Source organism: Coptis chinensis, chromosome 5 (assembly GCF_015680905.1).
Source record: "Coptis chinensis isolate HL-2020 chromosome 5, ASM1568090v1, whole genome shotgun sequence".
Taxonomy (NCBI): Eukaryota; Viridiplantae; Streptophyta; class Magnoliopsida; order Ranunculales; family Ranunculaceae; genus Coptis; species Coptis chinensis.
In genome coordinates this window covers 93371187-93397774 of record NC_141460.1, presented here as the reverse complement: position 1 = coordinate 93397774, position 26588 = coordinate 93371187, and the positions used below count along the sequence as shown (strand labels likewise).

The 26588-nt window shown below is 34.9% G+C and overlaps 4 protein-coding genes and 1 long non-coding RNA gene across 6 annotated transcripts; 2 read left to right on the top strand and 3 right to left on the bottom strand.

Moving 5' to 3' along the window:
- Nucleotides 1-283: 283 nt before the first annotated feature.
- Nucleotides 284-6973, top strand: LOC147500209 (uncharacterized). Of its 2 annotated transcripts, none has more exons than XM_086561884.1 (8): nt 284-681; nt 3391-3534; nt 4170-4237; nt 4344-4394; nt 4515-4574; nt 4683-5432; nt 5516-5749; nt 6539-6973. In XM_086561884.1, the coding sequence occupies exons 1-8, from the start codon at nt 570-572 to the stop codon at nt 6602-6604; spliced, it is 1485 nt and encodes a 494-aa protein (XP_086418010.1). In that variant the 5' UTR covers nt 284-569; the 3' UTR covers nt 6605-6973. The 2 variants fall into 2 exon arrangements, with proteins under 2 accessions (XP_086418010.1, XP_086418011.1); XM_086561885.1 differs by having other exon boundaries at nt 618-754.
- A 330-nt stretch (nt 6974-7303) lies between these two features.
- On the bottom strand, nt 7304-8817 carry LOC147500208 (late embryogenesis abundant protein Lea14-A-like). Its single transcript, XM_086561886.1, has 2 exons — nt 8458-8817; nt 7304-7721 (listed from the first exon to the last, which is right to left on the bottom strand). Exons 1-2 carry the CDS (start codon nt 8661-8663, stop codon nt 7472-7474), a joined length of 456 nt encoding a protein of 151 aa, XP_086418012.1. The 5' UTR covers nt 8664-8817; the 3' UTR covers nt 7304-7471.
- Nucleotides 8818-17269: 8452 nt separating this feature from the next.
- LOC147500207 (glutathione S-transferase T3-like) lies at nt 17270-17874 on the bottom strand. The gene is made up of 2 exons (XM_086563614.1): nt 17581-17874; nt 17270-17470 (listed from the first exon to the last, which is right to left on the bottom strand). Exons 1-2 carry the CDS (start codon nt 17872-17874, stop codon nt 17270-17272), a joined length of 495 nt encoding a protein of 164 aa, XP_086419740.1.
- Nucleotides 17875-18770: 896 nt separating this feature from the next.
- LOC147500206 (uncharacterized) lies at nt 18771-19169 on the top strand. Its single transcript, XM_086563612.1, has one exon. The coding sequence runs from the start codon at nt 18771-18773 to the stop codon at nt 19167-19169; it is 399 nt and encodes a 132-aa protein (XP_086419738.1).
- Nucleotides 19170-20279: 1110 nt separating this feature from the next.
- Nucleotides 20280-25517, bottom strand: LOC147500205 (uncharacterized). The gene is made up of 4 exons (XR_015194648.1): nt 25173-25517; nt 24119-24252; nt 21756-22088; nt 20280-20687 (listed from the first exon to the last, which is right to left on the bottom strand). It is a non-coding gene; the product is annotated as an uncharacterized LOC147500205 (long non-coding RNA).
- Between the last annotated feature and the right edge of the window lie 1071 nt (nt 25518-26588).

Sequence of the window (26588 nt, the reverse complement as noted above, 5' to 3'; positions counted from 1 at the left end):
AATTTTATTTTTTACAAAAATAGAAAGAATGAAATATATATGTACATATATACATAGTACAAAAATATCGATAATATTTATCGATACTCTTTTGGGATATTTGACATTGTTTCACAAATATATATATATCAAAATATCGACAAATATCGGGATATTGTGGATTTTTATATAATGATACATTATTTATATTTATTTGTATTTTATTAAATAAAATATTCAAAATAATCAAAATATCACAAAATATCCCAAAATATCAAAATATCGAGTCCAACCCAAAACCCAAATATTCTAATCTGAGTCCAACCCAAAACTCAGTGGGAGTTTTGATTTTACAAAACCAAAACCATGACATGTTAGCCCACCACCAATAAAAATCGGGTTTTAATCCATCGGGCTTGGGGACCCAAGTTCCACCGTCACAGTCGGCAGTAGAAAACTTATTTTCTTGTTGTTGCTAAAAAAAGGTCTGAATTCTGACTATAAAAGCCTATATTCTCTGTAGTAAGATTTTTTTACTTGATTAAGAAATTTTTAAGGAAAAAAGAAATCTAGAGAGAGAAAGAGAGAAGATGAAGGGAGGAAATCAGAATCAATGCTTGACCATGCATCAACCATGGGCGTCACTACTTGTTCATGGCATTAAACGCATTGAAGGGAGATCTTGGCCTGCCATACTTAGAGGTTTTGCATTCTTTTTGGATTTTTGTTCAGCTTGATTTTATGTTCGGTTTGGAGTATCATGGTTTATGATCATGTGAGTAAGAATTTTACTTCTGTGATTATTTAGTGCTGAAAGTTAAGTGAATATTTCCTTGTTTGTAAAACTAAAACAAGAAAACGAACAGGATTAATCCAACATTTTTTTTTCTCCGGAAGAGTAATTTTTTTTATAGGACTAAAAAACTTAGCCAAAACACGAAATAAGCGTTTGGTAGTTCGTTTCTTTGCTTAAAGATGATAAGGGATCAAAATGCATTGATACTTTTTTCGTATTCAACTGACCATCATGGTGGTGACCTTGACTTCTGCATCCTCGCCTTTCTTCTCTCTCTAATGACATTGGTCACTATCATAGTAACTTGAGTCGCCATCTTCATTTGAACTTTGTTCATCTTCAACATCTTTAAAGCGGCGGCAAGGCTTGTTTTCAGTTTGTGACTTAGGAAACAGGTGATATCTTGTAGAATCTAATGCTTTGATTCAAACACACAAAATTGAATAATATGCGTAGAAGACAAACTTGAACTAAATAAACTTTATTATATCAATTCAACCACATATATTAAACTTCATAAACAAAAGAACTTACCATTTCATTTCTTTTCAACAATGCATCTCTCTTATTATTCTCTCACTTCTTCTCATGCTAAAGTCTAGGCACTCACACAAATATATAGCTTCTCCAATTACCAATTCCTACTAAGCTACTAATTAGAAACTTCTTATAACCAATCCAATTCTAATCTTACTTGTATTGCCAATATCAACTTAGTTTCCTAATAGCAACTTATATTTGCTAATCACACCACTTTCTAATTAATTAACCTCCAACTCTATTTAACCAAATTTGCTATATCTAAAATTACTAATTCCAACATATCTTCCATTGCTAAACAGTATGTCTCGCATGCTGCCCAACCATTTTACAAAGGCTTCTAACTATGCAATGGTTCAGTTTTAGCTTGAATAGGAGATGTAAGAACATCATAATGGAATTAACAAGTGGACAGTTTGAGTTCCTTTACTCAGTGTATTTGGCGTTGCTTACAACTTCAAGCTGCTTTTGCCTTGAAGTGTAACCTATGCTAAAATTTGTAATATAAGTTCCAGTTGTGTAGGTGCTATGTTTTCCTTCCTAATAAGTGATTATCAGAAGCTTGTCGCTGATATGCTTCTGCTGATTGCTTTTCTGGACTGCCAATATGTCCAAAGTTTCAAACTAGTATATTTTAAAAGTGTAGCATATGCTACAAACGCAATATAAGATTAAAATTTCAATTAATGTCGAGTTAACTTATTCTAATTTAGGGTCTAAATAAAAGCTGTGCTTTGCCCTGTCTTCAGGGATAAATTTTTGTTTTGGTGGTGGCAATTTAATTTCCGGCGGTGTTATTACTCTTTGTTACCTGTGCTTCATGATTGTAAGGCTTGTAGCATAGTATCTTTCTATAGAAAAACTATCTTCTCCTCATTCCTTGGCAATTTTTTTCTACGAAGTGGCATAATCTGCATAAAATTGTGTTAACATTAAAACAGTACCTGGCTTATCGACTATATAAGGATGAATATGTAAAAAATGGTATTCAGGTATGGAAAGTTAGATAGTGGGAAAAAATTTACTTGCAAGAATGACCAAAAACTGATTTAAATGGAGCTGTGAAAACATTTCCAGTACCACATCCATTTGCAGTTTTACTGATGGCGGATCCCATATATAAAATATTCCAATAATATTCTCATATATATGCTATTCATGGTTAGAGCCTTCACATCTGACATAAATTTCATCCTTTTAACAATGAAAACGAATCAACCCAAAGTCCAAACATTTCCAATTTCATCCTGTTAACTAATGTTTTTGTTGTCGTGTGTCAAAAATTATTCATGATTGATGAAAAAAACTTGTTGAATCCAATTAGGCCTAAAGATTGAAACCTAATGCTTTTCTGAAAAAAAAAAAAAAAAAAAAAAATCATACCTTGTGGATATTTATTGAAACTGCCAAATCTTGGCGAGTTCTAGTGTTGAATTTTGTAGCAACTCAAATCCTCATTGTTACTCATTTCAAAATTATTTATAGGAGAAATTAAACTATTTTTGGGAGTTCTAGTGTTGAACTGAGTAGCAACTCAACTCCTCATTGCTACTCATTTCAAAATTAGTTGTAGGCAAACGCAAACTAGATCGAAAATATAAAGACCAACTCTTCAGCCTATGGTCTTCATATCTCTGTCAGTTTTTTTTACTTTTGCAATGAATGAACTCCATTCTAGGAATGACTACTTGCTTACTATGGAATAACTTTGATGTTGGAAACCAGTACAGCCTTTCTTAGGGCAATTAGCAGTTTAGATTTTCTTGCAGTGTATTCGACACAATCCTTAGTGGGACAAGGATCTCTTGATCATCACTTGACTAGAGCTCAGATCATTAGGAGGACAGAGATATTTCACTTTTTCGTTCCCTTTCTTAGTTAGTGTTGTCTGTTATCCCTTTATCTGTTGTTATATCCAATAACTCGATTAAGCAGAGTTCTATTTTATATTGTTTTAGGTTATGCCTTAAACCTCAATGGCTGTGTTAAAGCTTAAGTTCTTTCCTTTTTTTACTTTTTCTTGTATATATATTTTTTTCCTAGTGTGCATTTAAAGTCAGGTAGTCTTTATACAGGGCGACTTTGGATCCATGCCGCCGCTAAGGTTCCAGATTCAGCAACAATCAAAACAATGGAAGATTTCTACCGGGAAATCTATGCAGTAAATGGAATTACGGATCTAAAGTTTCCAGAAAATTACCCCGTTTCCCGGCTTTTAGGTACGATCATATTCTTATGGAATTCTAACTAAATGGTATCCTCTCTTTATTCCTCTTATTTGGATGCAATATATGGACATACAGCAGTAGTTTTTTTGTTAACTGCATAAACCAGAAGTGTGGTTGCACAAGCTGAACATACAGAAGTACCTTGTAACTCATGTGATCTAGTGTCTACATTTTCCGGTTTTCCACTTTTCTAACTTGAAACTTGAAACATATAGATACACTAACTGTTATTTTCTAGTCTTTCGATTTCCATGAGAAGTCTTAACATGGAAAAATGTATGGCTTAGGACACACTTTTCTGTATTTAGTGGTGCAATGTTTGAAAGTTCCTGCTAAGATGTTTGAGATGACTTGTCTGACGTAGAGGAGAAAATTTAATTTTGATGTGCATGCTTACAAATTCCACCCTTCTTCTAATATGCAATTTCGATTCTGTTAATTAATTGTGTCAGACTGGAAAGATATTGTTTCCAGTATAGATGTTAGGGCTGCCCAACTGAATTAGCACAAGTCCTAGTCTATTTTATGAAATGGTGTTTTAAGCTTTCCTATCAAGTAGGTAGTAGAAAGTTCTTGGGAATGTCAACGAATCTTACAAAATCTAAAAGCCTTCATCCTTGTTACAGGTTGTGTTGAAGTTGTTGGATGTGTCAGATGTGAAGAGCTGGTTTCCTGGGAGGAGGTTCCTGAAGGGGTGAGCAAAATAGTATCTTTATTTTCTTTAGAGAAAAATGATATCTCTAGTCCTCCATCAATGCTTTTTAATTGTAGTGTATTTAATGTGTTAAAATTATGCACAGGTGAGACTTGAAGGACAAACAAAATTTTGCTGGCTCTGTGAAAAGCCGCAGGTATACGTTTGAAATTTTTGTAGAGAAGAAAAAAAGAAGAGAGACAGAAATCACAGATGTAGATGTTTTGCTTTCCATCTTTCTGTATCTGTTATAACCATTTTATTTGGATCAATGCAGAAACTAATAGTCCCTTTGGAGATGCGTGGATACCAAGATGTTTATAATTTGGAAAGGAAGGTATATATTCAATACCAACATATGCATGCTTAGTTGTACTCTGGTAGTTTTTATTCTTGTTTGTTGCAAATTTTATGGCAGTAAACTAATCTTTTGTGATTTGCACAGATTTATGAGGTAGCGGTTAAAGGTCTTTGTTCAGTTGAAGGTCCACTACCAGTAAATTTTCCACTTCCAGATCCTCAAAACCCCTTCTCCTTGAAACCAGGATCACTCAACACATCCTTTTCGGGCTCAAAAGCATCTCAGATAGAAAAACCACCGAATTTAAGTGCAGCAATAGCTGGTGCACGTGCTGCAGCTACACAGTTCTCAAGGAAAGAGCAGAGGCACCAAAATAATACAGTTAACTACTCACTACGACAACAACTGGAGAACAAATTTAGCGAAATCGAGTCCTCACAAAAAGGGGATTCTGGGCAGAGATACAAAGAGGGTGTTAATCGAACGAACTATGCAGCTACACAGTTCTCAAGACAAGATCAGAGGCACCAAAATAATACAGTTAACTACTCACTAATACAGCAACCGGAGAACATATTTACTGGAATTGAGTCCTCACAAGAAAGGGTTTCCGGGCAGAGGTATAAAGAGAGAAATATTCGAACGAATGATGCGGCTACACAGTTTTCAAGAAAAGAGCAGAGACACCAAAACAACACAGTTGACTACTCATTAAGACAACCGGAGAACAAATATACCGAAGAGGATAGAAAGTCAACTGAGTCCTCACAAGAGAGGGACTCTGGGCAGAGGTATAAAGAGAGAAAGGATCCATTGCATAGTGAAAGAAATAGCAGTAGCTGTAGTGAATCTCCTAGCCAAGATTTAAACAATCAGCTTAGACCTTCTTCTAAGGTATGTTAGTATTCTCTCTTTATATCTGCTCCACATTAATGTTAGTGTTTCTAATCTAAATGAACAAGGCGTGTGCAACACAGTTTTCAAGAAAAGAGCAAAGACACCAAGACAACACAGTTAACTACTCGTTAAGACAACAACCGGAGAACAAATATACCGAAGAGGATAGAGAGTCAGCTGAGTCCTCACAAGATAGGGACTCCGGGCAGAGGTATAAGGAGAGAAAGAATCCATTGCATTGTGAAGGAAATAGCAGTAGCTGTAGTGAATCTCCTAGCCAAGATTTAAACAATCAGCTTAAACCTTCTTCAAAGGTATGTTAGTATTCTCTCTTTATGTCTGCTGCTCATTAATTTGAGTGTTTCTAATCTAAATGAACAAGGCATGTACAACACAGATTATAGTGGAAAAAAGAAAATAAGCGCTATAACGACAGTAGTTCGTATTCGGTGCTAGTGATACCCTTACCTTACGTAAGGACGTTTTTGTATGTTGTGCAAACTGTGTCATGTCGAATTAGTAGGTCTAGAAATGTTAATTGGTAGAAAAATGGATACAGATTTTTAAGAATGAAGTTATAATGAGCATATAATTGATGCATATCAACATCACAGATGTTATCCTGAGATCCCTTTACCCCTACCTTTCTTACTCTCTATCTATAAAGTTTTTACCTATTTAACATGTTAAGAAGATTTTTGCATGGAAATTTGCTGTTTTTGCTGATCAAATGTGGTGTTTAGCTCATGTTCGCATTGTGCTCTCACTGTTTCTTGTGAAGTAAAATTCGTGGTTGCCATATGAAATCAGTTAGCTCATTATTTAAGTCTTATATATGATATCAGTTAACACAGTACATGAGTCTTACTACGTATGAAATCAGTTAAACTCTATTTTTGTCTAACTTGATTATCACAGGAAAAATTATGCCTCTAAGAAAATCAAGAAGCACTAGTAGCAAATAGTAATATAACACATGCCAAGCACACTGATCCTATATAAATAATGTTCATTTATTTTTGGATTATTTTTACTATATTTTTTACATTAGGAGGCTATGAGCTTGCTTCTTGATATTATTTATTGTATTCTTTCTTGTGTAGATCTTTGCAGCGGCATTGAGAGGCCTGAGAACAAATAGGGATGCAGTTGGAAAAACATCAGACTGAATGTCTAAAGGTCGGGTGTTTGTCTAAATTATTAGGTACTCTTGGTGATTGGCGCATATGTTCATCTAGCTTTTCACTAGATATACTCCGACTCGCTCTCAGCTGAAGCCTCAAACTCTGCCTCCGGATCAAAGTAAAGCCATTTTTCATTATTCAAGCTGCAGATGATAATTGGGTTCAGAATTCTACTTCTGATAGAGAACGCTCCTCCTTGTTTTTATGTGGTGTACTTAATATGGATTCTAAGGTACTGACCATTTAATTACAACGTAATGTGTACTTGATATGGACGCTATGGTACTGACTGTTTAGTTTATTTGTATATTGAAACTAAACAAAGCTTCAGGAGTACACAGAAATTTTTCTTCACTCAGTGTTACGTGTACTTTGGGTGTACTAACTTTCAAACGCTTGTGTGATTTGAACTAAATGAAGTACAGGAACTCTGGAAGTTGTCACCTTTGTCTATTTCTCAACATCCAGCTTGTCTGTTAAAAGGGCAACGAGCACTAGCCATTGCTTCCTTAGTTTTGATAGAGTAACGATTGCATTCGTGGAAGGTTGTGTATTTTTCAAGGAACCTGGAGTTTTGTTTATATTGTCCTCCAGGAAATACCGAGTACCAACACAACTTGGCAATGTTGAACTCTTTTAATATTGGAGAATATCAGGCCGATATGGCCGAAAATGCATAAAAGGTGATCAGTGGATACATATATTGGACATAATATCGCCAATATATCTCAATATTTTAGAATGCTCTTTTGCCGTGCTCACATCAGGACGATATTTAATGAATGATAGAGTGACAGGAATCCAAATTAAACCATGTCCAACATAAATGCTAACAGAAACAGTAATCCAGTCTTATTTGAAAAAATCAGAGAACGTGGGCAGCTTGAACTCCCCCTTCTGCGAAAGCGGCAGAGTGATGTTCCCAACAATTGGCAGATCGATGATGAGGCCAACTTCCATTTCATAGTCAATGTCCCAATCCGCACCTATGTCTTTTGCCAAGCTGAACAATATACTATAGGGCACCTTTACTGGCACATCAAGGTGAGTTAGGCCAGCTGCAAGGCATCCTGGATCAGGTATTGTCCCCGAAACGATCACTCTGAATGGACAATTATAAAATGTTATAACCAGTATGCGAAAGAATTTACGATTTTTTGCCAACAATGCATTTGGTTAGAGAGGAAATCATTGACTCATCCTATAAACATAATTGTAGTAGGATCATTTAAAAAATGTGGCAAACTCTATCGAGCCAAAGTAATTTGGAAATGTTATGGATCTTACCAGCAAAGATAATGAAAAACTGGTTATGCATGTATATACACATAAAAGGGTATAACGATATTCCGACATCAGACCCCATAGTTTGACTTACGAAGACATCAGACCACATATATAGTTTGACGTACGAAATTACGAATGCAAAAAGAGTCCATTTTTTTTGGCTTAGCTAAGTAAGAAAACAGAATAACCGGAATAAGGGTTTTGGTAGTATTGGTATATTATTCTACTCCTGGCTAATAAGAACAAAGTCAACAAACAACCCTCCAATCATTTCAGGTTTTGCTGATTTGAGGATGGGCCATAGAATCAAGCGAAACATTTGACTCAAAATGAATAAAATTGTTGCAATCAAACAATCCAATCCAAATATCCAATGATTCATAAGTAGTATGCCCAAAAATGTGGGGAACTGTTGTCATGTCACTTTCAGCGGGGTCTAAATATAAAATATTTCTTCTCTTATACTATTATTCAACAATTCAATCGTAGATATAAAAACAACTATCAAAAGATTTGTTACATTTGTCATATGTTTCAAGTTTTCAACATACCTGCCACCACTCTTGAGGACAAAGGAAATCTCACAAATCGGAATTGAACGATCATAAGGATTATTAACTGATATTTTACCCTTCAAAGTTACCGAATCACGACTTACGTCACTAAGATCAACATCTTTGAGCTCTGCTTCGGGCTTCTTGATGTTTGCTATTTTATCTGTAACATAGTTCTTAGCAGATGAAAGAAAACCAGACATTTTTTTTTAGCTTATGAGATCTTAAATGCAAAAGTTTTCTTACAATGCTATGCAAAGAAAATACAGAAGGTGGTAACAAAGAAGGAAAGCAAAACCAAGGAGAATAAACGGATCAAAATTGATACTATAATCGTATATGGACATTAATGGCCATGTGTCCCTAGTAATTTCCGGGTCTTGGATCATGTTTCTGGTCCGAAAAGACAGGATCTAGTTTTAAGGTAACATTACTCATTGTATCTTTGGAATAAAGAACTACCACGTGTCTAAATGCTGGAATTGTTTAGCTAATCATGTTGTATCAAAGGTTGACTTTGCTCAGAATTGTAGGTGAAATTGTGAAAAGATACTGCGAGTGGAGAAACTGAGAATGCATCATTTGACATTTGGTAATCACAGGATGGCCTTGTCCTAGGCTTGGGCTTGGGCTTGGGCTTGGGCTTGGGATTTTGTTTGTTCTATTTAGAATGTAGGTCCTGGTAGGAACCGCAGCCCAAGTTGATTCTATTCCAAGCTTTTCTTGTCGGCCCCTAACTCAAACCCTGTTTTCTTACAATGAGGCATGATTGCATGAGAACGTAAACTTACATGGAAATGGAAATGCGTGCTTTCTTGATATATATTCGGATGTTACGGTGGAATTCAAAATATATTTTTGAAAATTAAGAATCACCCTATTTGGCAACATTTTATGTACTTGAATGGAAACTTTAAATCCCCAAAATCAAATAATTGTAAGAGCATCTCTAGGTGGTGGTAGTATACTCTTCAAATTTGAAGAATTTTTTTGGAGAATCTGGTCGCAAATTTCAACCAATTCTAGGTAGTCGCAAATATCGACCGCAAATGCAATTGGAAACCCTACACGCACGCCAGTACCACTGTCGCCCCCAAGTTCACAAAAAACTCCCGCGACGTAAAAAAAATAACTTGTGCGACATTAGTAGTGGCGCTGCCAAGATTTTCATACTAGCTGGCGTGGTCTTTGGTCAAAGTAAAAAAAACTTGGGGCTTACATTACTATTGTCGCCTCCAAGATCCCAAGATCCAAACCTCTAGATTTGCGAACAAGAATGCGAACAGACAGGTTATGCGACCATGAATGAGGCCACCTAGAGATGGAATTCCGAGAAATTCCGAATTTTTTCTTCAAATATGAAGAATTTGACAGGTTATACTACCACCTAGAGATGCTCTAAGTTTCTATAGAGAGTAGAAACTTGAGATTTCCATATTTCAAGAATTTTAACTATTTAAAATTGTAAATCTTTGAATTATATTTTCAATTCTAATTCCATAGGAAAACTTCCAAATAAACCTGAAGTAGTTACAGTTTCCAAAATACAGACAGAAAGATATCATATACAAATGTGCCAATGCAAACAACAATTTCTTTATGTACATCTACTGCATGCATTCCATCTTATTTACTTTTTTGTTTTGTATTATAAGTAACGTATTAGCAAATATGTTCGTTGGCTTGCTATATATTTCTTGTTAAATTAGTAATAGTTAGTAACATATAATAAGGGTTTTTATATAGACACCACTGATTTTACCAAGGGCACCACACACTAACCACAAAACAAACGGATCATAGAATTAGGATTGAAAAGAATAGTATTTTAAAATAGTTTATTAATAATCAAAACACAAATTTTCTTTTACGAAATATTCTAATATTCAAAATCAAGCAAGAAAAATTTATAAAATTTATTACTAATTGAAGATACTCATTGATTTATTGATTGATTGATTTTTTTTTTTTTTATAAATTGATTGAATTATAAAGTTTATCAAAGTTTGGAGGAACTTGAACATGAAAACAAATAAGTCTCATAATAATCTACGAATCAAATCCATAATTTTTTTTTTTCCAATTCCCACATTATTACAGTTGAAATCAAAGCAAAACTTTTAAGGAAATTATTCAATCGCACATTTGAATATACCTATTCGTTTAATTTTATAAGAAGATAATTCAAAATTTGAATTTGTCAGCATTGAAAATGCACATTGATTCAATGGAACGTAAGATAAAATCAAACTAATCAAAATTAAACAATTTTTTTTTTATAAAAACATAAAAATCTTAAGTGGTGCTTATTCAATTTTCAAGTGGTGCCCATTTGGTCTTATGATCCGTTTTGTTCGTGTACCCATCCATATGCAAACATAATTTTCAATGAAAATAACAATAATAACATAATTCTAGATTGTATTGTATGAACTATAATAACACCTCACCACTAAGGATATGGTAAGTATAGTACACTTCTTGGACTAGTTCATTACATATTTGTCATCGGGTCACTAGATAAATTACAAACAATGAATCAAAATCATTTCATTCTTATCCTTTAGGTGAGATGATATCAGTCATGGATGTTTATGAAAAATTACTCGGAAACATCCCAAAACAATAAGACATACCCTTTTACTCCCCTTCCACATTACAATTGACAAATGAATAACCTGAGTTCTCATTGTTGGGTGCTCTATGTTCATTATGGTACTGGACCTGCCATAGAACTGCACATCGAACTCAACTCCACAATGACAATAATTTTGTGCATGAAACAAAGCTCAGCTCTTTGGTTGCAAAAAATCCACTGATCCGAGACTGTGCTGTAAGCACAGTATTGAAGGCATACTTGCGACCATAGTGCAAAATATCGCGATATTTATCAAATTTTTAGAGAAAGATATCATAATATCCAGGATATGGGTTTGATATATTCAAATGATTATGTTGTAATTATCACCAATATATCCTCAAATATCGCGATATTTACTATGCAAATACTTGAGGATGAAACTACTTTTTTGAGAAATATTCATGCGCAACGACTATCATGCAGATAGACCTCCTTCATCTCTTGCTTACCATTACAATTACGTAGCAGTGTCGGCTCGTCCATTAGGCGAGTTAGGCGATCACCTAACGCCACATATTTGGGAAAACCTCCAAATTTCTAAATTAGCCTTATAGAATCCCTTTATTCTGTTTTCAATGTGGTATTATGATAATAATAAACGATAGATATAAGTGGTAAATGTCATTTCGAGGTAACTAAATCCTTTCACTCCACGCCACTAATTTTCGGAGAGAATTAATTAACCACATATGGTACACATTATAGTGCTTTTCTATCAGCTACTAATCTCGAAGTTTATCAAAGATCCAATGATCAGAAATAAGTTATAAGCTTTGTATTTTGTGAGTGTGTCCTTAGTTAATCAATTTCTGAAAAAAGAATAAACGAAAAACATGAAAAAAGTTGATTTTATAACCAAAGAGCCCATGTTCTATCACTTCTATGTTCTTCTCCATATTCCCCACACATTCCTTTCACTTCTCCCCCTCTCTTTCTATAATACTTCCCCTGTTTATACTTCATTTTTAGAGTTATTCAACATCATTTTCAAATAATTAAAAAGTATATTTTTTTTTCTAATTTTTCTTTTTGGATCTACACCGTGGTAAATTTGGTGTTTTATTTTCCAATTATGTATAACGATAACATAGTTGATTTTAATTATTTGGTAATTCAAACTTTCGTACAATGAAACATGATACTTTTCTAATGTGATGCTTGATGGTAGCGGTTTATTTCTCCATTTAAAGTCACAAATTTTGTTTTAGCCTAAGGCCTCGCTTTAATTTGCCTAGAGCTGCCCTGTTATGTAGTAAAGCCTTTGGTACTCTAGAAAGATGAATGTCTAATTTATAACATGTAGACTCTATTTTAGCTACAATGTCAAACATCTCTTTAAATTTATCTTGAGGGCATCTCCAATGGAGAGTGTAAAAATCCACCTCCACATAGGTGCTATTAGGATTATATATTTTATCTACCTCTCAAGTAAATAAGGTATATATTTACACCTTGTGGCTCTTCCAATGGCAGGTGGAAGAAAATATGTAAAAACATATAGTGGCTAACTTAAATTGTCGTTTATTTAAAAATAAAGAAGAGTAACAGACTTGGCCCGTCGCAATGCTATTAAATAAATATTGAAACGTGTGTTCAAGTGACATCCGTGACTTCTATTTTCACTTAAACCCATAGCAACAGACTGGATCCGTGGCAAAGCCATTAAATAATCTTGAGATTTAAAGTGACGTTCAATTTTTTTTTTCTTTGGGACGTGTGTTGGAGTGTCGCCCGGGCTATTTTATCAACTAATAGCGAGATGGGAAATTTCCCACCCCCTCTATCAACTGATAGGCTATACCTACGGTTTAACACTCCTATTGGATAGAGTTTTTTGACACTTGGGGTGGTGTAAACTTTCCATTCTATACGGTTTACACTCCCCATTGGAAATGCTCTGAGAATAAAGAAAACTAATAAGTCGGTTGCACACTGGCGGCATCAATCTAACACCCATCTCTAATGTGTAGAGAAAAAAACATTTAAAAGCTACATCAATCTTCTTCTCATGGCAGAGGCAATTAATCAAGTAATTAAACACAACTTGGAGGAGTGACGCTAACTTTACATTCTTCAAACACATCAAAGATCTTGAGAGCTTGATCTCGCATTCCTGCATGACACAACCCAGTGAGAAAGATAATGTAAAGTGAAGGGTCAACAACTTACTTCATATCAATTTTAGTACTCCAGGAACTGCAACTCGATATTTTCCAGTTCTACATTTTTCTCCATCAATTTGTGTCTCTAGTTGTTGTGATCAGGAAGACCTCTTATATACTTATCAACTTCCGCTTAAGACACGACAATAACACTTCATCAGTATTGTGCACCGCTAAATTCGGAACGAGAAACACTCTTCTTTCCATCTGATTTGCACTGTTCATAGTTCATACTCATCTAATTTAAAAACGTTAATGCCTCCTTAAAATTACCCGCTTTTGAATATCCAGAAAATTAGTTTAGAGGAGTTAGTTATAAATATTTAGTAGTCCTAAGACTCCTCTTAAATTTGTTTAGAATTTAATACCCCAATTTGACCAGAATATGGAACCTAGAAATTGGGCTCTAGACACTTTCTTTAGTGTCTTTTTTGTCTAGAGAAAGACCAATATTATCTTTTGATTCTACTCCAATTTTAACAACATGTCACTTTTTGGGTGTATTAACTGTTTTTAAAACTTCTTATTTTTCCTTTTTACCCTTTCATTTGTAACTGCCAATTTCTTCCACAAATAAATAATACGAAAATCTAATGTGCGCAAGCTGTAGGTGTGTGTGTCAATCGAGGCCACTCATCAGGCAAGGGTGCATGTGTATTGCTCCAAGATGTACTGCAATCAAATAATACAATTGTCTTATAAAAAAAACCCATTTGTCCTTTCACAATTTCACAATTTGAATTACATCAAACAAAGCTTAAACATGATATTCAAAATTATCAGAGATGCATTTTAAATTGTTAAAGCTGTATTGAAATTAGTTGTAATCAACATACATTTTTTCCGTTTTTGAAGTTGATGTTTTCCACATTGTTTTGGTCTCTCTAGAAATTCATCTCACTTTTAATTGGAAATTTGTAGATTTTGGATGAATTTTAGTTATTTTGATTAACCCACTACTCTTTTGGTAACTGATTTAGTTCGTAGTTTTTTTTTTGTTGGTAGTTGGCTTCTTTAGTTGGGACTAATAAAAGAGGTCAAAATTGTAAAAGTCAGCCTCAAATTTGAGACAGATGTCAAATTTCAGTTTTTATGGAGGAAAAACAAAAAAAAAGTTTGCTATTTCCTCTGAACATAAGAAATTTGCATCTGTGTACCTATACCCAATTTTCTGTTTATGGAACTAACTACCTGTTATCCAACTTTACCAGGAATAGACGAAAATATCCTCACTTGGAAACAAACATAACCGACTATCTACCCAGTAACATAGTATGATACAAAACAAAAAATTGAATTTCACACAAAAAATTCACTTATAACTACCTGCCTTCACATTTAAAAATGCATATAATGAAAAGAGGGCATCTAGGGTGCATCAGAGTGTATGAGTGCCAGGAATGAGAGCCCTTGGACAATACTTTTTTGCTGCAATACACCAGTACTTGTGCCTATATGAGTGGCCCAGATGCTATACGTTGAGTACACCCTGCGCACACTAGCTTTTTGGTAATGAAAAAACTAAAAATATTATGCCTCCAATTTTTTGTGGAGGCATTTGACACTAGTCGTTAATTCTAAACTCCAAACCACTAGACACTAAACCCAAAATCTTTATAAACTAGACCCTAAGCCTAAAGCCTAAACCTTAAGACACTAAACCCTAACCCCTATAAACTAGACTCTAAGCCTAAAGCCTAAACCTTAAGACACTAAACCCTAATCCCTATATCCTAAATTTATAAACATTAAACTCTAAACCAACCCGTTTAATTTAATAGTAGTTAATCAAACCCACAAAATAAATAATCAAATGCATTTTGTATCTGCATTTTAAAATGCGTGGTGTGTATGCATTTTAAAATGTATAATTTATAACGTGGTGCACCTGCATTTTAAAATATATAATTTATAACATGGTGCATCTGCATTTTGAAATGTATAAGTTTATAACGTCCACATTCAGATGAAAAGGCATGCTGTCAAATTTAACTTTTGGAGCAATACACGTATTTTTTTTGCTAAATTCTATTCAAACCCAAAATCTACTCTTTTTTGTTATAGTAGTTATCTTATCTAAAAGTAGTTATCTTATTCAATCTTTATTCTGGTAGTTATCTTATCTACAAGTAGTTATTTTGGAAGGGTGAAAAAGAGAATAATTTATATTAAAAAATAACATGTGGCACCTGGTCTCGAGTCAAAAGCTTAGATTCTAAAGATTTTCTATAAAAAAACACTTATGGCGAATAAAAACAATGTAGGGGTATTAAAACCCAAAAAAATTATGGATAGGGCTTTAGAGTTGTTTTTTTTTTTAAATGAGACTCTCTAGCCCAATTTCTTGGAATATCATAACAGTGTAAAACACAACATCAGGACAATATATTTCTTCAAAACCGTCCTATACCATTTACATGCCTCATCAAATCTCCCAACTCTAAACAACCCATTGATAAAAAAAACTATACGTACGCGTTCAACCCAATAACAAATCCCTCCTTCTTCAACGAATCTATAAGACAAATTGTTCGTAAAATAATGTTCTTCTTTCACTTGGAACTCTCATTCAACTTTGGATCCTCATTTCGCTGTAACCATAGTTCGGGATTTCGGAATTCTCGGAATTCCGGTAAATCCAAAAACCGAAATCCAGTAAATTTCGACCCTATAGAATTCGGAATTTCGATGATTTCGACACTATATTTAAAATTTCGATTTTTTGAAAAACCGAAATTCCGAGCGGAATTCCGGAGTTTCGTTCGGAATCGCGAACTATGGCTGTAACACTAATTTGTATTCCATAAAAACACTTCTTGATATTACTCTTGACCAATATTCCTGTAATCAATATAATTAAATTCCTACATTCTTCTGCAAATTGAATTCCCAAACATCTATTTTGTATTCAAAACGAATTCGAGTTCCAACTGCTACTAACCGATCCATTTTTTTGCTGATCAGAAACAAATTCTTCAAAGCATATTGCCGCTCATTTTATTTTCTTTTGGCTTGGCTTAGGCTAAGTCCAATGGTGCTGCAAATCATCAAATTTAACGTGAAATGTGATCCAATGGTACGTTAAAACGTTATACCGCCAACGCTATCTTCATAAATTTCTCTATTTTTGCAGTCAATTTTAACGTTATAGCGTATGCTCTGTACGCCATTGCCAATGGTGGGCAATCAAAAAAATCAATTATTAGTGTTGCACGCCGTAGCCAGTGGCGGGTAGGAGTGGGAATTAATTTAAATAATAAGTTACACGCCACTCACAATGGCGTACAGAATTCAATTATTAATTCAAATAATAAGTTACACGCCACTCACAATGGCGTACAGAATTGATTTTTTTTTTTTTTTTTTTTCAATAACTTAATTTGTGCAATTACCATTCTATCCTACCCTTTTAAATTTTTTTGATTTATTTGTATCTCTTTGTTATAATTTCAATTTTAAGATTAAATTTATTCCAACAACTTAATTAATTATTTAAATAAAACATTTATTGAAAATAAAAAAAACAACAAATTAAAAAGAAATACATTAAAAATACATCAAATACATACGAAACATTTAAAATTCTTAATCAAATTAATCAATCGCTTTCTCCGTATTCTTCAAAGTGCAAATTTCTTGAAGGAGTCCGTGAATTGCGAAGAGTTTGATCTTTCAAAATTTGTTTCTTTGGCGCTTTTGTACCATTCTTTTCCTTGAGGTGTCATAGTCGATGTATTTGTGCTCATGATCTCCTTTTCCCATGCCAATGTCTCACGGAATTTTTTTTTTTTTTTTTTCAAGTTTAATCCTTGAAGGATTAAACGCTTCACTTTCATAGAATTTTTTTCCCACGGTCCGATTCTTTGCCTCAATGGCCTCCATCGCCCGTTGAGATTGTCAGCGTTAATTCTTTGAGAGAAGTTTCATTTTGACTATCAACTTTTTTTTTTTGATTTGTCTCTTCCACAATCCGGTCTTTTTGATGAACCAGTCTTTGCATTTCAAATCAGTGTTCCCCCATGCCATCTTGTTCGTTTAATGGAGCTGGAGACCCGTTATGAAAATTAGTTTGAGAGAAACCAGGTGTAGTTGGAATTGAATGGCGCGCCCATTTTTCGTAGTCTTTCAAAATAAACCACGCATGATCAAATTTGAAGGGTTTATTATCTGAAGACCTGGTGACATACAACTTCTTTGCTTGCTCCATCTGTAAAAGAAAAAAAAAATAGTTTGAGTTTAATCAATTATATTCTAGCTAAATAATTAATTGATATATATATATATATATATATATATATATATATATATCTATCTTACAATGTCCATTTCGTTAGTTCCTGATCTGTTCATATCCTCGGCTTGATTCAAACATCCACGAAATAAAGTAACTGCTTTATTTATAAGTTGCCAACGACTTGTAACACTTCTCATAGTTCGTGCCTCTGTAAAACCCCGTATCATCCTCTGATTCTCAAATTGTTCTTTAATTTTATCCCACAATATGTTGCCTGATTGATTTGTTCCGGTAATTGGATCAATTGAATTATCCAACCATGCTTGGCATAATACTGTGTCTTCATCAATGCTAAATGATGATCCTCTGCTTGACATTGTTACTGAAAGAGTGAAAGAGAGAGAGATAAAGACAGTATTATTGATAATACAAAAATAAAATATTACTGATGTTTGCGGGAATGTGACTTTCAGAGAGGAAAAGACATTCTTTTTATAGGGTCAGATTGAATTATTGAATTTTACTTTCTCGTGGTCTGTACGCTATTGATTAGGGTCATTAGGTTGTGGGCAAGATTGTAATGAATTATCTAAGAAATTATTGGGGTGTGTGCAAGATAAAGAATTGTGGGCAAGATTGAAATGAATCATGCATGCATGGAATCTATTTATTGGGGTGTGTGCAAGATAAAAAATTATGTAATCTATCTAGAGTACTAGAGTACGCATGTTGCATGTGTACTCTCTCTCGGCCCTCCACCAAAGATATATAACATAACTCTTAGCAAGAAATTAAACCAATTTGCTATCTCACACAATTTTTAATATTTTCAATTTTTATTCCATAATTTATTTACTAGCAAAATGAATTATGATAGTGATAATGATTATGATTCTGATTCCCAGAGAAGACGACGATTGAAAGACACTTCATGCATGAACAAGAAGTGTTGACAAAGAATCGCACTCGCACTTCAAATGAATCTTGTTACAGCAGCTCATATCATTGAAAACTCTAATCAACCAACTCTCCAGTATTAGAGTGTCCCCGGGACGACTTATAGGAATCGTAAATAGGGCAACGGAAATGCTCTCTTAAAGGCCGATTATTTCGTGTCAATCCCACATATGATGAAGTTTTATTTCGAAGCCGCAATGAATGAGCAAATCACCTATTCTTGAGGATTAGGAGTGGTCTTAAGGAACATAGTGATTTCTGGATGAAGAAATATGATGCAGCCAATAAACCCGGTTTGTCGTCACACGGCAAAATAATGTGTGCATTGCAAATGCTAGCAAACGGAAGCCCAGCTGATTCAATGGATCAGTATTTTCGTATTGCACAGTCAACAACACTCTCCTTTGTTAAAATGTTTTGCAAACATGTGGTGGAGAGATTTGGTGCACAATATCTGAGATCTCCAAATGAAGAAGACATTGCCAGATTGCTCCGTGTTGCTGAGTTAAGAGGTTTTCCTGGCATGCTTGGCAGTCTAGACTGTATGCATTGGACATGGCAAGCATGTCCAATGGAATGGGCAGAACAGTATACTGGACGACATGGATCAGCAACTCTTGTACTCGAGGCAGTTGCTTCTTTCGACATGTGGATATGGCATGCTTACTTTGGTTTACTATGTACTAATAATGATGTTAATGTTTTGTGGCTCTAATCTTTTCACAAACTAACATTAGGTTTAACCCTCCGGCAAACTATTCTCTCATGGGTAAGGACTATCTTCGGTTATTACTTGGTCGACGGTATATATCCCTCGATTGTCTACACTAGTGAAGGCTTAAAAGGAATCCTAAATCAAGAAGAGATAAATTTTTACGCGATGCAAGAATCTTATAGAAAAGACGTTGAACGAAAGCATTTGGGGTTCTTCAATCTCGCTTTTGCAATTGTTAGAGGCAAAGCTCGCCAGGGGACAAAGATGTGCTCCATGATGTTATGTCGGCGTGCATTATTTTGCATAACATGATTGTTGAGGAAGAACGACATAACTATTTGAACGCTTACGTTTATGGAGACTCTGAACCTATTATTAACCATGATTACTTTGAAAATCCTAATATAGCAGAAGTTGTTCCCGACCGAAACCCCAATTCAAATGAATTTCGTAGAGTCTTGCAACGCGTGGCATATGTGCATAATAGGCACGAGCATGTGGAATTAGAGCAGCGTCGATTAACCATTTATGGAATGGCGTGGATCGAATTAAGATGTGTTTATGTCGCGGCATTTCTTATATATTTTCGATATCACGTTTACTCGTGTGTTTACTCATGTGCGTTTACTCGCATGCATTTATGGGAACGGTAGTCTTTTTATGTCGTGCATTTCAAGTGCCCGCTCCATTCAATTGCTTGAATGTGCTCATTGCATCATTGGTTTATCCTCGAGAAGTTGGAGTGACGTATATGGTACATTCCTTTGTTTTCTTGTGATTCTTTTTATGGAGTGGGAATTACATTTGCATGGTTTTCGATGTGCCCAGTCCTAAGGTAACACGAATTGAACTTTTCTCTTCATTTGTTTCTTCGTTTATAAGAAGAGTCGAAAATTGTGACTGCTTCTATCCCCCATAAGGAAAAGGAAATATTGTCGGTTTTGTCTACATTTACATACATCATTTGCTCGGCAGCCACATCGCAATGGTATAGTCTCAAACATCTTGTACACTTACTCCTTGATTGACCGAGAGTCCCTAGTAGCATCAGCGAATCAAAGATTTGGCACAATCAAAGATAATTTGATGAATTCAAAATGACGAAATTCGGGGATAGAAAGATTTTAGAGCTCTTCAAACGCACATGTTTTTTTAATAAATACAAACTTGAAGAAAACTCAGCACCCCGCAAGAATATAACTAAACAGCTTGCTGCATAACATGTATAATCAAGCCATATTAATTCCTATAAAATACATAAACACACATAGTCCGAATCAAAATATGATTACTATCTGTTCACCACCACAGTAAGAGGTGGCAAAACCACTGCGTGGCTCATGATCCTTGTACCCTTAAAGATCAGTCCTCCCCATATGTGTGTACTTCAGCCCTGAACTGTTTAAACATGGATGTGAGTCATTTCCAGAATGTGCTCATTGCATCATTGACTGCTGTGTATGAAAATAGTCCTTCCCAACACCTTCTTGAATCACCATTACTAACCAATATTACCCTCTTTAGTGGTCTCACGAAAATGTAGACTGGCACTTGCTATTATAAATATTCTGAAGAATGTGCCATTAACCCAGATGATCCCTTTTCTTCCGATAAGCAGTTTTGCCTAGATGGAGTCAGTTTCTACATAAATAATCAAAATTTATGTCAGAAAAAAAAACAAACAAAAGAGCTGAATTAACAAAAGAAATTAGTTTAGATAGGTGAATGGTCAGCATATTTGCAAATCAGCTAGTAGGGCCAATTAAAGACACTTTCAAGGCTTCAACAGTTCTCAGAATGTTTCACAGCAAATATATTAGCAACTAGGTATCGTGTATACACTACAAATCATTTAATGAAATAAGGGAGGTACAATGAGGCCCGGCCTGTTCTTGAGAACGTCTAGCGTGATCCGATGATTGCAAGTCTAGGGACCGAAGCGAGGAACCGCTCCATGAACTCGAATCTCATAGAGCTTTTTAGTATGTTTTTTCCCTGTCAATGCTAGCATTCTTGATTCTCTGTCGAGGATACTATTGATGAGCAAACACAATGTCGCACCCCATGTCATAGTAGGAAATAGACGAGGACCCAACAAGTAAAAAAATGAGGACCCAAGAACATATGTTAAAGTATGAAATCATTAACCGGGAACTCCACACATTAAGTAACACATGAAAGTATGAAATACTAAACCAGGGGAACTCCATAAATTAAAGAACATACATATTAAAAGAGTACCAATATTGTGCAGATTGAATCACTTTTCCCCAAGGGGAAGAGTGGCACAATATAATACTAGCTAGCAAGTGTACCGTGGGATTAAATTAAAGGCACTCACGGGTTGGGTTTTATTTGTTGTCACGGTGACACACAGGGATTTATCGGGATTTCGAGTTAGAGAGACTTCCTACTAAACTAACACTCTTAAATGTCATAATATATATGGGAACATTTTGATTTCAGTTAGACTTGATCACATCAGTGCACCACTCAATTTCATAATGCAACAATCACACAACATAATCAATATGATTTTAAACATATTCAACCAATACAAAAACATATATAAATTAAGTTATTCACAATGAAATACTAATAGAAACCATAACTGCTACTTCCTTCTCCCTGTGAGCTCGAGTAACGCACGGCTGGATCAGTTGATTCACCTGCAAAATGAGGGACATATACATCCTCCCTTGAGATAGATGGCCGAGTCTGAACTTGTGGGGGGGTCATCTGAGGCGCAACTACTTCAGGATATTCAGAATATGAAATGTCATGACTATTCAATTCTTGACGAGCGTATTCCAATATATCATCCTTACTAGAGTGCAACCCACTATTCATTTTGCAAATAAAACTAGCCATAGAAGCCGTGGCATGCATATAGTCCTCTAACATCGTCTTCAACTGTGCCTAAATTTATACCATAATTAAATAAATTAAATGTTGATACAAAAAATAAAATAAAATAAACTATTTAATTTACTTTTCGTGTCAAGTTGGCATCAATAGGAGATGTGGCACCAAATCTTTTTCAATTGGTGGAACACGAAATTAAAGATTTCACCATTACGACAAGTAATAGGGATAACCCAATTGGCTTCGGGGAGTAACAACCTGCCTCAACTTGTGACAATGGAGGATATGATGAGCGATTAAGGGTTGCCCCATCGGGCTGTGAGATACCTACATCCTCTTTAAGACCAGATGCACCAACAAAGTCCACATTCACACCTCTATAAGTTGGGGGTAGAAGCATCCCCACTCGAGACACGAGCCCAATAGTCAGTGTATTGCTGCTCACTAACCTGTCTAATCAAAGCATCAACAGAAATGCCGCCACTGTTGTACCATTGGAGCAATATATCAGTCTGGCATCCGTTAAGATTCATATGCGAAGGGGGATCACAAGGAACTGAAGGAACGCCAGTGACTTGGCGACGACAACGCTCTCCTAAATACCAGACATTTACTAACGGTCCAAACAAGATGCATCGCCGACTAGTCAACTCTAATGCTTTCCGAACATATGGATGATTTATGCGTATGCATGTGGAATCTACCCATGGTAGCCATACAATAGAACTCCGAGTACGAGACTCTATCTGCTGTCGCGCTAGACTTAGATTACAATGGGCTTCACCCGCAACCTTATGACGGTAAGTTGGACCCCAATTATTTATAGCAGGAAATTGGTCGGGCTCTTCAAGTATCCGAACGTGCATGCCATTTCAAAATAGGAATAATACCAGTACTGAACAAAACAAATATATTAGCACATAACTAACTAATCAAATCCATTTAAAAAATAAATAACTTTAACTACCTCAATGACTTGCCACATCCCCACCACAGCTTTACTACCATTGTCAATGCCAAAACGACATACCAAGTCCAAAGACATAATCAAATGCGTATATGCAGCTCCTCCCCAGTCATAACTACCGATCTCATCTATCTGAATGAGACTAGCTAGATATCCCAAACGAACCTTGCTATGGGAATTTGCTAACAATACATTTCCAATAACATACAACATGAAAGCACGAAACCCTATTTCTCTTTCATTAATATCATCTTGCACTGCATAAGCTGTATACATCTCTAAATGACTCAGTTTGATGCTGCCACTATAAATCTCATCCTCCGTTAAAAAAGGTAAATATTTGACAGCCTCATCAAATAACTCATATTTTGAATCAAAAGCTACAATCTTTCCTTCTCCAACACGCAACCCCGTAAGCATTGAGAAATCAAGGGGAGTAAAGCCTATCTCGCCACATGGAAAATGAAATGTGTGGGTAGAGTCCCACCATCTCTCTACAATTGCTTCAACTAACTGTCTATCGGACTTTTCAATATCAATTTGAGCAAAGACGCCAAAACCAACATTCTCAAGCATCAATTGAAATTCTCCAAAGTTCACTTGGCTCAACCATTCCAAAACAAAATAAAGTCCCTTTCTTACCGACTTTTTCCTTCGTTCCACCACCTTCAATGAAGAGTAAAGGATATGTGTGTACTTTCCTCTACAACAACACGTTGATAAGAACTAGGATCAAACTCAGAATAAGAAGTCCCTACATGTACATCTTCTGGATTTGGGGCATTTGGTGTCCCTGACTTTTTTGACTTTGTACCCTTACCTCCTCCAATTTGTGTAAAATGCCGGACATTGTAACTGGTGAGAAATAAATTAACACTAAAATTAAACATAATTTATAATATGAAACTAAATAAATTGGTCTTGCATTACGACAAATAAAATTAAGTGCAAGTTATAATATGACACAAAACTAGATGATATGGCATTACGACAATAAAATTAAGTGTCACATTTTTTTTAATCGATGGTATGACACAAAAAACTAGACCACACTATAGTATTCTACGTATATCAACACACAATCGTATTGCTGAGACTTAGACAATGTGTTTCTAACCTTGGCTTCGAATGAAGGAGCAACTCGCTAATATGTATTGAGAATCCAAGTCAAACTGCTTGAAGAACTGGCTTGCAGGGAAGTTATTAGTGACTAAATTGTCCCACAAAAACTTGTAGCACATCAATTGAAACCTGCCATGGTTTTATAACACATCATTATAAATTAACGAAAATCTAACCAAATTATAAAAGCATAATTGTGTACGATAAGAAAGTGAAATTATAAAAGCAGAATTGAGAGAACAACATCAAAGTGAAATATTGATAAATAACAATTGAAGCTCTTAGAGATTGAACATTTCGGCTATCACATAAAGATGACTGATTGTACATACTATAGCACTTAGATTCCTATAAGATTGTACTGAATACCTTCGCAAAGCCAATACTATTAACTTACAATAAAAATATCACAAACTAATAAAGTCTTGCAATAAAAACATTCCCGTAACCACCGTCATCCAACAGTACATTGTGACTAGCGTGCATTTGGAATTATATTGCATAAAAAATTTACTGCATTTTCATAACATAGGGTATAAAATCGAGATTTATACTGCAAAGAATAACAAAGTTTCACCACTATAACACGTCACATAGAATCATTTTTTGCCAACACTTGATTATGAATGGTTAAGTACAATGTGACTAGCTCGAATCATCCCAGTAGTAAAACAGGTATACATATGATATTATACCCTACCACTTGAGACCCATTTTATTTGCAAGCTGGTGGACTCTCAACCAAAAGATTAGTGTGACTCACATTTGATCACACTTGAACACTTGATCTTGCCAAACTATTTTATTTTGATGACAAACATCCATACACTCAGTATCACATATTATCAAAGAAGCAAAAACCGTTTAGCCAATACTGTTTTGTCATATTATCAAAGAAGCAAAAACCGTTTAGTACTACATTTTAGCAGGGAAACTTACCTTGCCGAACCAAAACGGTGAATAAAAAATTAAAACGTTAAGTAAGCTATTACTGCCTACCAAGTGTGAAACCAAACACCATCAACAGAGATACAGAAATGAGTACTTACCATTTCTCTCATTAGGAGGTTCAGCAAGCAAGAGAGAGACGCAAAGAGTTTTGAGAGGCCCAGACTCTCGCAAGTCTGCAACTGAATTCAATGCAAATACTTTGGCTATGTTTCAACTGCATTGAAGAAAGTCTTTACAATTAACCATGTTACTTGAAAAGATTGAACCCATTCTTTTAAATTTTACCAAATTCCAGGTTAGTCGAGGCTACCAAATTCCAGGTTTATTTTGAAAAGTTATTTGTGAAACCTTATGCTTGAATTGGTAACTGACGTTTCTGAAGAGTGAAATTGTTTTTTAAATTGGAGAATTAAAACAACTATAAATCAAAAAAACAAAGGGATTTCAAGCACAAGAGATAAACAAGAGCTTGTAGAATTACCTGTTGCAGTGTTGAACGGTGAGTGTGCGAGCGATTTAGAGTGAGCGATTTTTTTTTTAGTGAGAGAGAGTGATTTTTTTTTTCTTTTTTGTGTTCTGGGATAATATCTACACGCCACTGGTGATGGCGTACAAGTTGTTTTTTTTTTTTTTTTTTTATACCAATCGGTGATGGCATTAAAAGGTTTTGGGGGTTTTTTTACACGCCAATTTGGTGATGGCGCATAAAAAACTTGGTTTTTGGGTTTTTTTTTTCTTTTTGTGTTATGGGTTTTTTAAAGGGCAATATAGGAAGATAAATAACTCCACGCCAATCGGTGATGGCGCACAAAAAAGTTTGGTTTTTTTTTTTTTTTTATTTCTTGCCCGCCACTGGTGATGGCGTACAAAAAAACTTGGTTTTTTTTTAACCGATATTTAATATTTTGTGTTGGACGCCATTGTCACTGGCGGCTGGAAAAATAAACCATTGGATTTGATTTCGCTATATCACTAACTGTATCTACTGTGTTATTGTGGTTTGGTGTTTTGGCGCACCAAACCATTGGAGTTAGCCTAATAGGAGGGAGATTTGAGAGGTGTTGCTCCAAAGAGAGGCATATATGTATTACCAAGGGCGTATTTGTTTTTGTTTTTAGTTGTTAATTACTGAATTACCCCAACATATAACTCAAATAAAGGTGGGTATTATTTATTTATTTCCAAACATGTGTGAAAAGACCAAACAGTTTTTTTTAATAAGGGTCCGTTTTAATAAATTGCTAAAGACACCATTAATAAGGTTAAGTTGGTAATCAACATAGTAATTATTTTTTTAAGTTGAGACTTTTTTAAAATTTTTGCTAACGTGGCTCATTATGAGCATCTTTTAAACACAGTGATTTTTTATTTGTCCATTCTTATTTTATTTTATTTTATTTTTTTTTCATTTGTCTTTGTCATTTTCAAGTTCATTTTAGTGTTTTTTTTCGTATGTTTAAAATGGAGTTTTTTTCGTGCAAATTTATTTTTACATAAAAAGTTTACTATGCAAA